At 38.1% G+C, this 15982-nt stretch overlaps 1 protein-coding gene across 1 annotated transcript; it reads right to left on the bottom strand.

The window, feature by feature from the left end:
* Nucleotides 1-3320: 3320 nt before the first annotated feature.
* LOC133988331 (6-phosphofructo-2-kinase/fructose-2,6-bisphosphatase 2-like) lies at nucleotides 3321-14263 on the bottom strand. The gene is made up of 17 exons (XM_062427959.1): nucleotides 14192-14263; nucleotides 13168-13345; nucleotides 12004-12129; nucleotides 11450-11546; nucleotides 11124-11190; nucleotides 10957-11031; nucleotides 10812-10868; nucleotides 10588-10712; nucleotides 9714-9921; nucleotides 9341-9487; nucleotides 9149-9253; nucleotides 8828-8957; nucleotides 6790-6852; nucleotides 6631-6695; nucleotides 3994-4194; nucleotides 3470-3538; nucleotides 3321-3376 (listed from the first exon to the last, which is right to left on the bottom strand). The coding sequence occupies exons 2-16, from the start codon at nucleotides 13256-13258 to the stop codon at nucleotides 3485-3487; spliced, it is 1611 nt and encodes a 536-aa protein (XP_062283943.1). The 5' UTR covers nucleotides 13259-13345; nucleotides 14192-14263; the 3' UTR covers nucleotides 3321-3376; nucleotides 3470-3484.
* Nucleotides 14264-15982: the final 1719 nt, after the last annotated feature.

The following is a 15982-nucleotide window of genomic DNA, read 5'->3' as shown; positions in this document are numbered from 1 at the left end:
AGCCTCAAACAGAGATGTGGAGCAGGTGGGAGCATGCTATTGGTGTTTGCTTTTAATAAGTTATGAATTTTTGGAACTTATTGTGATATATTGGATAGTTTAACCCCTCACACACTAATACAAACTTTTCACGTTGAACTGAGCCAGGAACATCTTTCTTTGGTTGAACTGTTTGCAACTCATGTGAGCAGTATGCAACCTGTGACAAGAAGTTACAATAAAACATCAGTTTGCTTTTGGGGATCATGAGACAAAAAGGTTGGGAACAAGTATTTTATGAGATCGCAATTTGTTTAGATGTAAAAAGCTTAATTTACAAAGTATCTAGTAACTATACAGCCATCAGAAGAAGGTAACAGGGGGAAAAAAGTACCATATTTTCCTCTAAAACAGAAGTGTAGTAGACGTATAAAGCAAATACAGCTAACTGAAAACTGCATTGAACACAAGTAAATTAATACAATTGCCTCTTCCTCCCAGCGTTGATTTATTTTCCCCACTTTACACACCAGGTAAGAACACAATGTCATCTAATTATGTCCCTCTGCCTCTGACACACAGTGATGTTTTGACTCCTCACACTAATGATGTCAAAGTCCTGCCAAATAATATTGAAACTGAAATGCCGGCCACAGACCTGAGCCATCATGGCCTGATAGACACCTTGATAGTTAAAGGTGCATTGTGTAGGATTTAATGGCATCTAGTGGTGAGGTTGTAGATTGCAACCAACTGAATGCCCTACCCCTCACTCTCACCTTCCAAGAGTGTAGGAGAGCCTACAGTGGCCGCAAAATTGGCGGGAAAAAAAAACAAAAAAACAAACCACAATTCTTATTTTCAGGTTATATACACCGTTTAAAATATACCTATGAATATTATATTCCATTTCTGCCCAGTCCATTCTGCTAGATGCCACTAAATCTTACTCACTGCACCTTTAAATGTAAATGTAATGCACTTTTAGCATTGTTAACTGATTACATAAAACGTGTCAAGTTAAATGCATCTTTTGTTCAGTATTTTTTCACTAGTAAAACAACTAAGAATGACACATTACATACATGTTTTCTTTTTCAATATCTGCAGCCTTTTTTATTTTAACATCTGCAATCAGTGTTGGACTTAATCACAGCTTTTTATCTGAGTTCACCGATTCAAGGATCATTTCAGGCGTCAAAGCATCTTGCAGATGAAATTCCCAAATACAACTGATTAGTTGACTCTTTCCTCTTCCATTTCCCCACTGACTCACTATGCAGCAAATACCAGTAAAACTCAATTTGGAAACATTCAGTGAGCATAACGAAAATGTCTATTCCTAATTTAGAACTTTGCATATGTCTATATTTAGTAGAGATCATGAGTGACTCAGTGATGATGTTGGTTTAATTGGTTAATAGGCTGCAGCATCTCATCAATATTTTAAACAGAGTGAACTCAGCAATGAATTACACCTAAACAAAAAACAGTGACAGTCTGATTTGTCTCATCCATTTTGACAAAAATGAAATATTACATGCTTGTGATGTCAGTTAATTTTTATATCCATGTCAGCATAAACATCTCTTTCACCCATTAGTTACATAACGTGAAATAAACACAGAATTCAGTTTGTTAGGATCAGAGTGATGTTGTGTCTGGCAGGAAGGCGACTCCCAATGATCTCAAAGTCCTTGGCCACATTTCTTTACCAAACCTTTTTTCTGAGGTCATGGTAATCATAAACACTCTGTAAAATAGTTTAAAATCAACTTTATTTATTAAAACATGCGCAGCAGTGTGCAATAACATTAAAGCTTTTAAGACATCCAAAATGTTTTGTCAATCCCATGTCTCTTAAATACTTTTGATTACTATTGTCACAGCGTTGTAGTCCATCAATAAAGGCACTTTTCCAAATGATTTCATTATCAGTATTAAAATCAGTCATCTGAATAGATACCCACATGGACATTATGAAGATAGTAGTTAACACACAGTATCTTTGTTGTATCAGAAGTGCAGAAAGTGTTTTGCTCTTCCTGATTAAAAAAAAACAAAAAAACATTAAACTTAACTAAAAAAAACAAAAAGAAAATATCAAATGCTGTTGAGCACTTTGCATTTGCAATATTTGTGTTTTAATCTAGCAGAGGTCAAATGTGATCATCGATTAGACGGCAAAATATACAAATAGGTATCATTAAAGAAAAGACTAGAATAATTGTCACAGAGGAAAAGCACAGAGACACTGTAGCTGTTACACTTTTAAGACAAAACATTTCCTTATTTGGTAACACTTATATACACATTTTGCATTACTACAACTGTGTTTTTACTGTTGTCATTTATTATATTTGTACACCAGCTGTCACCTATGGGTGCCCACAGTAGGAGATTTAACTTCTAACAACTACCTTATAGTGTGTTATAAACTAGAGCTACAACAATGAATCAATTATCAGATCGACAGAAAATTGATGAGCAACTATTTTAATAATTGAATAATCATTCTTGTCTTCTTTTAAAGCAAAAATACCAAATATTTGCTGGTTCCAGCTTCTCAAATGTGAGAATTTGATTGTTTTCTTTGTCATACATGATAGCAAACTCAATATCTTTATCTTTATGGACTGTTGGTTGGACATTTGAAGAAATTATGACTGACATTTTTCAACATTTTTTGACATTTTATAGACAAAAGACTAATGGATTAATCAATATTTGATAGTTTTTACATTGCTTAAATAATTGCTAAAAAATGGAGACGTTAAAGCTAAGTGTTACCCATTACTTTTTACAGCTTGTGTCTCTCTTCTACAAAATAGATTGTAATTTAATACGCTTAACTTAAACTTCAAAACAGTAGTATTACAACACTGTCAGACCATCGGATTAAAGATGCACAGGAATGTTTAAATAGCTTAAAGGAACAATCTGAGGACAAATTAAGGCTTATTTTAAGACAGGCACTCCCTTATGCTAAAACTGAAGGCAACAGCTTCTACTGAGGTATACAATCTTAAAATATACAATTCACATTCAACATTTCCTACATCTAATACAGCATCCGACAGTTTACAGTATAAGGAGTGTGCTAGGAAGTAATGGATGGATTTTCAGAATCTTATCTACATATCTTTACATTATTATAGCTGAGGTGGTAGGCTGCTTGTGCAAAGGCAACATGTTGATGTATGCATAATATGTGCACACACACTAACCCTGTAGAACAACAACCTAAGAGATAACATATGCAGGCCTTCAAAGATATTACATTCTGATATATATTCGTGACATGAGTGTGCGTAATACAGTGTTTATGAGTGTAATGGTTGAAGCTTGTCACTGCTGGTCCTCACAACTGGTGATACATCCATGTGAAGAGAAAAGCCTGGGATAGACAGCAAAATAAAAGACGTGAGGTATTTAAGGAGGAGAGCACAGATGTTTTGTGTGGTAGATAAGAACAAAGTGTTGAAAATACCTTTTTTGTGCTTCTTTAATTTCGAATACAGTCGTCTGACTCTGATTCAGTGAAACCATTCAGAGGGTCCTGCGGGATGCAAAGGGAAGGGAGAGCAAATTGAGCCAACGGAGGAATTTGAAAGTATTTGTTTTGATTGGCACCAACTGAACTTGAGCTAATTTTAAAATGTGACCTCACGAGCCAGTGAAACACTCTCCTTTCTGTCCCTTCCCAGTTCTTGAAGTACAGCAAGTAATAAAGGTCATTTCAGGTGCAGCAACCTACGCACTTGGAAAATACTACAAAATCTAACTCTGCACATCCAAGATGCTTGTGAAGGGAACTTTGGTTTGTTGTAAACACCCACATGGAAAACACAACATCACTGTTTTTCATATTAGGCCTCTGATCTGTCAACCTGTCATACAATAAAATATGACTGAATTACTTTGGATTTTGATTTTTTAAATATTACTTTAACAAACTGACTTTAAATACTTTAAAAAATAACTCTTATAAAGAGTTATATTCACAACACTGACCTGGCTTTGTTGCAACTCTGCCCCCTCAGACGCCTCAGAGAATTGCATGCTGGGTAAAGTGGGAACCTGTGACATATAGGCTTGTGGGGGGTTGCCCATGCTGTAAAGACGACGACGCTTAGTCTGGTCTTGGCTGGACAACGGAGTGAAGCTGTTCCTTCGGAGGAAAGCTGGTGGAACAACATCTGCTTGGACTTTATTCTGGTCAGAGAAGAAGAAGACTGTGAGTGGAATGATTAACACATGCTCTTTATGTCATACGTCAATTATAACTCTCCTTGGTCTGTAATCACTGTGCTCTGCGTAACTGACAGTAAGAAGATGAAGAAAGAAAAACATTTTCTGAGACAAACAGCCATATAAAAACCATTGTTGTGGCTGATGTCAGCAGACAGGATATTTCACACCCCATTTAACAAGAAGTTTCTCAATGTCACTGAATGTGTTTATGTGCTGACACCCACTCTGTCTAGAACTTGAGGTTGGCACTAATAACAAAAAAACAATACAACCAGAGAACAGATACGGAGCTGGCTGATTAGGAAATGACAAATGACGAAAGGAAATGTTCTGTAAGTGTCATGGGATTCCCTGATAAACTGAGTATGAGTTTGTGTGGGATTACAAGTTGGTTTACTAAATTAAAGCCGTTATAAATGAAATGTTTGGATCAAAAATTGATCAAATGACTACATATAATGTGAAAGGTGTTGTTCTTAGAAGTGCACACACAGATTTTCACCTGACTCTGTAGTTCAGTGTTTTGGTGTCTTTCAGTTGAATGTTTTTGTACTGTGGACCACAAGTTTACGGTTTTGATTTACTCTCACCACTCTCATCAACATTGTTTCCAGATGCAGGCAGCGGTTTTCAGCTAAAAAAAACCCACAGCTACCTACCCAGCACCAAAACAAAGTCCCACTGATTAAACTTAGAGTAATCGGTAGAGTTTTTAACCTCAGGTAGTACATGTTTTTCTAACCGGTGGGTTTTCTTTTTGTTGTCACGTGCATGCACATGAAGATGCACAGTCCAGCCAATGGTTTCACACTATCTCAATGATCTACAAGTGGCTGTAATGTGCAAAGAAATACAGACATGTGCTGGCAAAGGCAGGGAAGAAGAAGATAGTAAACAGGAATGTAAACAAGACAGGATTTTTAAAACCCTGACAGCTTTGCTACACTTTTGTTAAGGATGCACACAAAAATAGCAAGAATCAATATAAACACAAGTGTAGTTATGAGAAACATACATAGGGTACCTTTAATTTTGATTAATTACCTTTGTATGCTTAATTTTTTCATTCTGTCTATTTACATTCATTTTATTTCCTTTATTTTATCTTCTTTCATTCACTCACTGTCACACACACTCACTTTTAAGAAGCTTAAGTCTCTTTCGATGTGAGAACTGTGAACAAAATCACAGTTTAACTTCCTGATTTATGATGGTGATGACTATGGTATCATGGGTGATGACTGTTTACATGTATTTGATGAATTATGGGCACTGTAAAAAACTGTGGTGATGGTGTTTAGACCCAAAGCACAAAGGTGTAAGCCAGACTTTAGTTAACCAGATTTTGCAGTACACTAGTGAGGCCAGAAACCTGAGAGTAATCTTTGATTTGGACCTGAACGTCTCTATATCTCTAAATTAAGATTAGATCATTTCTGTCATTCAGTGATGCACAAGCTTTTGTCTCCAGCCATCTATATCACTGTGACTCATTATATGCCGGACAGCCCCAGAAATCCATCAACAACCTGCAACTTACAAAATGCTGTAGCTTTAGTTATTGCAGGAACTCAAAAATAGGAGCACAATTCCTCTGTTTTCACCTCATTGCACTGGTTACCCGTGGTGTTCAGTATTGACTTTAACATTTTATTGCTTCTTTCTAAATCACTGAGCAGCTTTGCCCCATCTCACATCATCATCATCTGCAGACCATCTGTTGTTCTCTGTCTCCAGGACAAGGCATGAGACATAGACAGGTAGCTGGGATCCACAACTGTGAAATAACCTCCTATTGATAATCAGACAAGCTGGTTCAGTAAGCTAGTATTCTGGGGGTTTTTTTGTCTGTGAAAAACTTGTTTATTATCATAATTATTATTATTATTACTACAATTATTATGTAATGGTAGCACATACAGTAATAACAGCTGCTCTGGCATTGTTTAAGGGCTTCAACAAAACACAGTGTGTGAAATGAACCTTCTCTTTGTCATTCTTTTCAGGTATAAAGACAGAGGTGTTAATGTGAAAAGAGGTAATTACAGGTAAATAATACATCTATTTATGGAGCACTGTGTAAGTGGAAATTAGGCTTATGCACTTGCATCCAGTTTGTCAATGATACACAGATTTTTAGTCATGAACTTTTTTGCATCTGGCCTCAGGACGTTTGACAGAAAACTGGATATCTGGCTCCTGAAAGCTGAAACAGCAGTGTGTAATTTTGTTGAATTTAAAAATAGGACTGGTCACAGGAGTTTGTTCAGTCAAGACTTTAAGGGTTGATCTTTCAGGCCACACACACTATTTAAACAGGATGGACATCAGTTGCAACATCAGAGATAACTGACAGCAAGTTTATAATATAACATAATAAATAGGTCACAAACTTACTAATGGTCTGTCCCTGTGAGTGTTGACAGCCTCCACCTTCAGGTCAAACATGTCGACTTTACAACCTAGAAGACAGACACAGCGGGAGAAATGTCACAACCCAACAAAGAAAAACTGTGAGTGAAGTTAAGTTGATTCAAGGACAGTGTAGTGACTTACCATAAGCTACAGGGGTGAGTTTCAGGACAGTGTGCAGGGGACACTTCAAGTAGGGTAGATCATCTGTGCCAACAAACATAAAAATATGTGAGACACTCTGTGCTGTGGTCATCCAGTCATGTTTTTGTTTCCTTGCAGATGCAAGAGGAATGATACACCCCTCAGTACAGACAGCTTACGCCATGCTTTATGAAGGAGAATGCATGATGCTGTATTAAGACTGCAACATGTCCCGTGAAGAGATGCATTGGGAAAAAATGACACTCAGAGCTGCACCCACTGCGTTTTTTGGTTTCTTCAGTCATCCAAATGTGGTTTCGCCATCAAACAGATGCTGTAGCAGTGCCCACTTCCTGTGCTGACTGACTCGCTCTGCCCACACCTAATTATGGCTTTGATTTTGAGCAGCATTTTCCACTGTAACCACCCTGTTGTTATTTAGGTTTTTTTTTTTGTTGTTTTTTTTTCACACCCATTTCCACACGTGTATAAATATTATGAGTTTGTCTTTAAACCATATATGCAAATACACATTTTTCACATGTGGTTCAGCAGAAAAGCCTGAGTCAACTATCAAGAACTCATCAGTTTTCAACAACCAACAAAAGGTTATATATATATACACAAAGTTATTCCTTACAAAGTCAAAAAAAAAGTATAGTTATTGTATTAAAATTGTTTTTCTTTTTTAAATGTAAATGTTGAGAAAAATCCATGAGTATCAACACTTGAAACTCATGCAAGAGGCTTCATCAGTTCTACAGTGCGAATGACTGAATATTCAAACAAATATTTCGATTTATAATATCAGAAATTGTGCTGTTTAAAAATAGCCAGAATGGAGTCTGGACATTAAAGTGGCACTTCTTTTTTGGTAGTGTTTTTTGATAGTTTGTGTAGATAATCTGGTCTAAAGGAGAGATTTGTTTAATCTGTGGAAAAACTGTTTATAGTTATCAGGTTGAAAGAATTGTCAGTCCAACAATTTTTCCGGAGCTATAGTCCAGTGTGTGGAAACTTAAAACCAGCTGTACTACACCTGACCTTAATATAGTATCACACAACCATCTCTTTGCACTGTGTGTTGACCATGGTGTTGACTTTGAAAATCCACAAATTCACGATGATCCACCTCTGTCAAGTTTAGCTTCTGATTCTTCTCTTTCAGATAATGTTCACCCTGTTAACTGCAGGCACCCACCAGTACATCTCTACTGCGATTAAAACAGTATTATTCTGAGAGGGTCTTTGGAGTAGCTGGAAGTTTAGGATTAAGTAACAGCTAGTGGACGGATGCCTCAACCACCTTGACCTAATCCTGTTTATGCGAGTTAACAACATTTCAAAACAAGGCTGGGTGACACCTGTAAAATACCAAATCACAACCAACCAGTTGGAAGCACTGAAGTTTGTGTGATTGTTTGGCAATCAAGAGTTAATTAAGATATCCACATTGGATGAGGGGGCAGCATGGTGGTGCACTGTGGTTAGCACTGTCTTGTCACAGAAAAGGTGTTAAAAGCAGTTATCCACAGGGCATGCACAGAAATGAATTTGAAAAGCATATTTCAAGGTCACAGAAATGCCTAAATGTGTTGCATGTGACATTCTCCAAAGATCAAAACAACAGATGCCTTATACTTGTTTCATCGTTCTGCTAACTGGAGTGGAGCAGTTCATGTTTGTATCATGAATGCAGATGCTTTTCTGTCTCATTTGTTGTTAGTGTGATATACTGGTGGTACTGAATATCTCTCCAGTGTATCTTCAATACCCTGAAACATTTCATTTAGCTGAAACTTGACAGTTGTCCAGCACTCAGGGAAACAATATGGCCTCAAATGACTTCAGTGTGCTCTTTTGAGATTATTAAAGAAATGTCACTTGTGTAAAATAACCATCATTTTTACATAAATGATTGAAACAAAACATTGGCAGCTGATTCAGACTTTTGGGACCCAACAGTATACCATATAAACGTCTTTATAATGTAAGTCATAGTCGTGGCATCTATCATGTTTCTGTTCATGCTTTTAACCTGCGCTCTTGTCCAGGAAATAGGCGAGAAGGCAACGCATGACAGCCTGATGACAGATGACCAGCACGTTGCCCTGTCGCTCCAGCTCCATGATGACTGGCTCCAGCCGCTGAACCAGATCCTGGTAGGACTAAAGAAAGCAGAAAGGTACATATTAAGTTAATGCTGGGTTTGGTTCAGGTTAATTTAGCTGTCATCAAGTAGAAAGTCTTTTGGTGTCCAGTTTATTTATTTTTTCATATATATGTATCTCACAAAAAATATAATGGCAAAAAACATAACAGACCCTAAACTGTTGGCTACACTTTTACTCCTTTTTACCTCTCCTCCAGGATAGCGGTAGTGATACTTGTCCTGGTCCCTCATCGCAAACTCCTCTGGGTATGTTTCCTCAATCATTTCATAGGTCATCTCTTCACACACTCCCTGAAACACAACCAGTTAAACACTCAACACTTATGACCGCCTCTCACTAGGGTGTTTGTCATTTAAACGATACAATACAGAACATACAGCATCTATTTCATTAAGGATCTTCCACTGCTCGTAGGGAACGCCCAGTTCCTCTGCCGTCTGAATGGTACGTCTCAGCTGGCTGGTCCAAACTTTCAGGTCTGACAGACGGTGTTCTTCCACAAAACCCTTCAGTGCTTCTGCAAACTGACAAGAGATCATAGAAGGAAAATGTAATGCTTTATTAACTGACACCTAAGCACAGAACGGTAGTTTCACAGTGGATGAAATGAAGTAATTGTTCCCATAATGGCACCAATGTGTTGATTTGTAGCTGCAGGATTTCGTTGAAGCCCTCTAGAAAATGTGCATCTGCAGTGTACAACCTGAAGTGTAAATTTAAAAATAAGAGCGAGACAACTTGCTAAAGCACCTCTTTCCCTCGGTCCGACAGTTCAGAGTCTCCCCCGATTCGCCCCAGCTCGTTGTGATGGCTCTCTCCGTGTCTACAGAGGTAGATGGAATGGGAGTGTACATGGATATTCATGAGGTAGTAGACTATTTTACTCTGGATGTAGTCCTGCACCCTGTTGACCAAGAAACGGCGGCCGACATTGATGACCTGAATGAAGGACCGGTTCCTGCAGGTCAGAGCAAAACAAAGACACCAGTAAGTGAGTCAATCACACATACATGACTGAAGCAGTTAAAAAATACACAAGGTAAGGAAGGAATATCTTGCCCTTTAGGTTGTAGTCTAATATATTTTTTATGTATCTATCCATCTATCTATCTAGTAGCTTCAAGAAGATCAACAACTGTTCCCCCTCTCTACAAACAAAGATCCTAAACACATGAGTTTAGCCAGATAAGATTATCAGTTCATTTATAAAGAAATCAAACAAACCACCCACAGTTGAGCCTCTTGGCAGAAGTTTAAAACATTACGAGCTTTGAATCACTGATTTTCCTGGAACCACAAAGGACTTACACTACTGACAAGAAGACAAATCATTTCTACTTTTGGATTTACCGCATATCAGCTCCACACATCTAAACTCAGTAAACAGAAGATGATGAGCATCTGTATTACAGATGCGCTCCTGTTTCCACCTGCTGGACGATGTCTGCAAGTACATGTTCTTGATAAATAATGTCAAACAATGAGGATTTTGACAGTTAGGCCTCTAAATTAATTTTGCTTTAATTGGTTTAGTGATGTTGAGAGGTAATAAATAATGTCAAGACAGAATAAATACATATGAGGAAATATAACTAGTGTTGTCTGTGACAAAGTAACTTCTTACTTGTCATGTTCGTCCGGATCTAGAGGCTGGTACGTCACTTTATAGCATTCTATCCTCTTCAGAAAATCCTCCATGACGCTTTCTCTGTCCCTCTCTGGGTAATCTGGGCTGGACACCTTCACATCCTTTTTTAAAAATAGACATTTGTAAAGACGACTCACTGCACCTTCTACCAGTTCGAGAGTGCTCAAAATTACATTTAAAAGCATAAATGCATTATTTACCATGATATTTTCCGCAATGACATCTGGGTCGTCACATACTGATTCTACAAAAAACACCTAATAACAAAAAAAAGACATCCAATTTGAAAAAGCGATAATTCATATATAAATGAATGATCACTTCGATAAGCAGTGTAATTCTGACCTTGTATGAACTGTTCTTTGCAAAATTAAGGATGAGCTCTCTCCTCTCTCTGGTGGTGTTAGTGGCATCAAAAACCTGATGGTCAACATGAGATATTCAGGTTAAATCAAATTAGACTTATATTGATATTTAATAGCAGAAAGGTGTTCGGCTTTCTGTGTGCTTACAGCGATCTGGCCTCCTTCCTCATTGAGATAGGCCCTGACATCCTGCAGCGCCACCAGAGCGCACTGCCTGTGAAAATCAAAGTCATTAGCTATTTGAATGAATCCTCAACACATCCTGTGCTGGGGTAATTTTAGCCCCATTTGTTTAACAAAACACATGCAGTCAAAACAGGCATTAGCTTGGTCAGCCTATATCTGAAAAGCAACCAAGCAACACTGACATCCAACAGTGTGCTTTGTAAATGTCACTGTGTTTATATTGGGCTTACAAATCATGAAATTCTACTACACCAGAGATTAATACCGAGAGTAACTCTCTTACTCACTTTCTAATTTCCATGGCTTCTTCATTGTCATGCCTGAAGAAGTCGTAGGACTTGTACGACTTCACCGCCTCTCTCCTATAAACTCCGAGGTTGAACACTGCAAGACAACCAAAAGGAGAGAGAGTCAGAGCAAGACATTTAAAAGCAGAGAGAATGATTACGGTATGTTCTGTTCTGTGGTGACCTTTATCTCAACTGTGTTTGCCAAACCAGTTCTCCTTTGTTCCAGATGGTGATATAATCGTACAATGGTAAACAGAGCCATGCGATAGGGGTGTTGACAGAAACACAATTGCTAATTACATCACCTTTGCCTCAAGGACAAGATTTTCACTAAAGCAGCATCTTAGAAAACTATCACAGTATTCATAAAAGGTATCACTTTGCCCCCTTGATTTGAACTGGATACACTGGTCTGCCACTTAAAAAAAACCCAAAACATTTCCTTTTTAGACTGTTCTGCTATTTCATAATGCTCACATTGTTGCATTTCCTGTGGACAGTTGACATTTGAATGTGCCTGAAACTCAAACATGTGTTGCATCTGTACTGACCCTTAGTTGGCACTCCAATCCAGTTGAGGTAGCGTGTCAGCTTCTTTGACATGTAGGTTTTCCCCCTAGCGGGCAACCCAATCATCACTATCACAGTTGGAGAATTGGTCATGTAGGAGGCCCAAGCTGCAGTTTGCACACACAACCATCAGGTACACACACACACACACACACACACACACACACACACACACACACACACACACACACACACACACACACACACACACACACACACACACACACACGGACGGAGAGATTATTACAAGGAAACTCTATGACCTACATAACTGCCACATACTGTTTTACTTTCAGTTATACTTTAAAAACATTCCCAACTGTAAAAGCAGAATCTAAAATGTCCAATTTGTAATACAGGGGAAGTATAGACATGCAGTTTACACTGACAGCAACAACAATGAGGGTTTTGAAATAATACAATGTCACCCCTGCAGTATCTATCTACCAGCTGGTCAACGTTTAGTTTAACATTTCCGTCATACCAGCATTGTCATTCCCTGACATCTGGTTAATGTTTCTTAAAGTTCTGCTGCTGAACAACCCAGTCAGCTGGAACATGAAACAGAAAATATTTAAACTGCTTTTTTTTCTCTGTCCTTTTTCTTTCAGTGTCCTCTAAAGACCATCTTCAGCTAAGGGAACACAAATCTGTCAAAACAAAGACCTAGCGAGACCAGACTTGACTCGAGATTCTACCAGCAGATGCCTGCAGGCAGGAATAGTTTTGTGTTAAAGGCTCATTTAAAAGGAATCATTTTAGATCCATCCTACATTCTTAAAAGTGTGCCTGTAAAGTACTAATTAAGTTGAGTTTAGTGACATTTTTACTAGCTGACTCTGAATGTTGACCTTGCTCATTACAGTGCTACAATCCTCCAAAGGTATGTACCCACCCTCGCTGGATACATATGGTGACAGAGGGTGTGCCACAGTTGACATTTGATAATCAGTGCCTACTGAAACCTTTTCAGAGTGATTTAAAGAACCATTTCACAATTTACAGCATGATGTGACAGCATATATTAAGTTATGTAATAATTAAGGTTCAGCAATTAATACTGAACAGATTAATGCCTCAGATAATGAGTCAACATTTCATCTTCAGGGCAGAGCTGCCACACAGAGGACGAACAAACTACTCACAGCACTTCTTCTCAGTGGCTCTGAGGTCCGTCCTTTTGGCTTCTGCTGAGCCGTCTGAAGCAGCTGCAGGTCTCTGCTGCCTGGCAGCCATGGCGGGTCTACTCTGCGTCCTGCTGTCCTGTCACGGCTGGTCTGGGGACACGGACCTCTATTCACTGGCAAGACAAGGTCAGCATCTCTGCGTGGAGGACAGAGCAATGCTGCATTAAACGCATGATGATACAGCAGATCATATACAGTCAAATGTGATGTTCAGATTTATTTTAACGTGATGACACTGTAATGTTTGAGGATGCTGAAGACAAACAGAAATATTTGGTGGACACTTGTGAAGACGATTACAGTACCAGAGGAAATAAAACTAAGTGAATAATCTATTCAATTAGTTGATCTGCACAATATATCAGCACATCACTTCCACTATGATAAGCTGGCTTTGTTTTATATCATAACTTTTGCTGTTGAAGGTCTAACTTTACTAAGTTTCATGTCATTAGAAATTAATACTTTTGATGTATTAGTTCTTGGTCAATTTGAGACTTCTCTGAAGGCTCACCTTGAGGAATGTGTCAAAGTGGTTTGACATTTGTTGTCCTTAGTTGAAAGTAATTTATGCATAAATGAAAATGACTGTAGACTAGCCTCTTGACTCATTACAAATTTTACCAAACTATACCCTCCAGCCCTGCACAGGACTATTAATCATTTATGCATGGTTAAGGTGCAAGCCACAACTCCTGAGCCAAGTAATTAAACTACTGGTTAATATTTCTGCCTTCGTAACATGGAAATGTAATACCTACAGGGCATATGTCTCAAAAACAGTCAGAGGGCAGAAGTTGTATCAGTGAGTCATCCTGTGATATACAGTAGAGCTGCGGCTGCTACATTAATACGCAGGTTTCACTCTCCTGGCCTGCAAACTTCATCACTTCAGCTTTCGTGAGAGGAAGTATTGTCTGAAAATAACAATAAAAATCGTTGAAGCAAAGCAGGGTTGTAAACCACAAGATTATAAACTTACCTACACGACAGCAGGTGCCGGCCGATATTCGTTTTTTTCTTTGCTTTGCTTTTCTTACAGTGCTGCCATCAGTTCATTCGGCCGACTGACGCCAATGTTTTTTTCCTAGGATGGTAAAAACATGACCCGCCCTACTCTGCCTCTGATTGGCTAATACTCGTTGCCTTCGTTGTTGGGTTTCGGCACGAGGACTATGATTGGCTAGAGTTAGAGTTAGAATGTCAAGGTAAGCCAATCAGAGGAAGAGTAGGGCGGGTCATAACTTTGCCGTCCTAGAAAAGAAAAAATTCACCCGCCGCGGGCACCTTCTTCTTCTCGAGTATTTTTGCTCCTCCTCCTCCTCCCCCGGTGTCTGCTGTGGCAGGAAGTTCAACCTAAACATCAACTTCCGGTCATGTTTAAACATTTAGATTGCAGCCTGAAGACTATTTTTAATAACACAGTACTATGAATCAAACAAAAACAAATCCCGCTGTTTATGATCAATTAATGTTTTCAAAATGTTATAACTTGTGGTGGAAGGAGTATTAATATCTAATAGCCTACAGCAATGTAAAAATACATGACACCATTCAAAGTGTTATATTTATTCTGTGTTGGAATATATTTTTTAACAATTGTATATAGTCTTAAAGTGTAATCTATTACAGTGCACCATATATTGTTTTAAGCTGATCATAGACCTATGTTTTATATACACCTGTTAAATGTAGTGGAGTAAAAAGTGCTGTATTTCTATCACACATTTAGTGAAGGAGCAGTATAAATAAACCTAACCAGGACCTCAGCATTGCATTAACATACTACAATATAGTTGTAAGAAAATATAGCCTAAGGATGGTTCATTATCAATTTATTATTAATTCATTAATGGACATGTTTATGAATAGCCTATATTTGTCAACTTTGTTTAATTCCAAGCATACATAACTTATGTATAACCACATAAATGCTTGATAAAATGACAGTTATTAAAACTAAAATTAGTAGTGCAGAAAACACGGAAAAAACTGATGAACTTAGATTTGGACAAGACATAGGATAAATCACATGCTGAAATGATTTGTTCACATCATAAACTGTGAATTTCAGGAACACATCAAATTGTGCTGATTTTGACCATTTAGTGTTGCATTTTTAAAAGCAATTATCACATTGTATTTAACAGGCTGTCTTGTGGTTATTTTCATTTGCTTTGACGCATGTGTTCATGATTCTTTGCTGCTTATTCATCATGAAGCCTGTGGGAGGCGATATGTTCAGCACCTGTGACGCAAAGCATCCTCCCGTATGTTCACTATAGAAGAAAGCCACTAAATTTAGATATATAGCCATATGAGGATACCTAACATGTAAATTAAACTATATAGCCAAAATATAAGGACACCTACACATTACATCCATATGTCATTGTTAAACATCTCATTCCCAAACCACGGGCATTCATATGCTGCTATAACAGCCCTCCATTCGTCTGGGAAAGCTTTACATATTTTGGGACCTGGCTGTGGGAATTTGCTCCCATTCAGTCACAAGAGCATTGGTCAGGCAGTGATGTTGGGCAATAAGGTCTGGCTTGCAGTCAGAATTACAAATAATCTCAGAAGTGTTATGATAGGGGTTGAGGTCATGTGCAAGCCACTCAAGTTGCTCCACACCAAACTGAGTAAACCATTTCTAAATGGACCTTGTTTTGTGCACAGGAGTATTGTCAGCTTGAAACAGGAAATAGCATTCCCCAAACTACTGCTACAAAGCTGGAAGCATACTGTTATTATCAAAAATATGGAG

This window comes from Scomber scombrus, chromosome 10 (genome assembly GCF_963691925.1).
Source record: "Scomber scombrus chromosome 10, fScoSco1.1, whole genome shotgun sequence".
Taxonomy (NCBI): Eukaryota; Metazoa; Chordata; class Actinopteri; order Scombriformes; family Scombridae; genus Scomber; species Scomber scombrus.
This window is presented reverse-complemented; position numbering and strand designations above follow the sequence as displayed.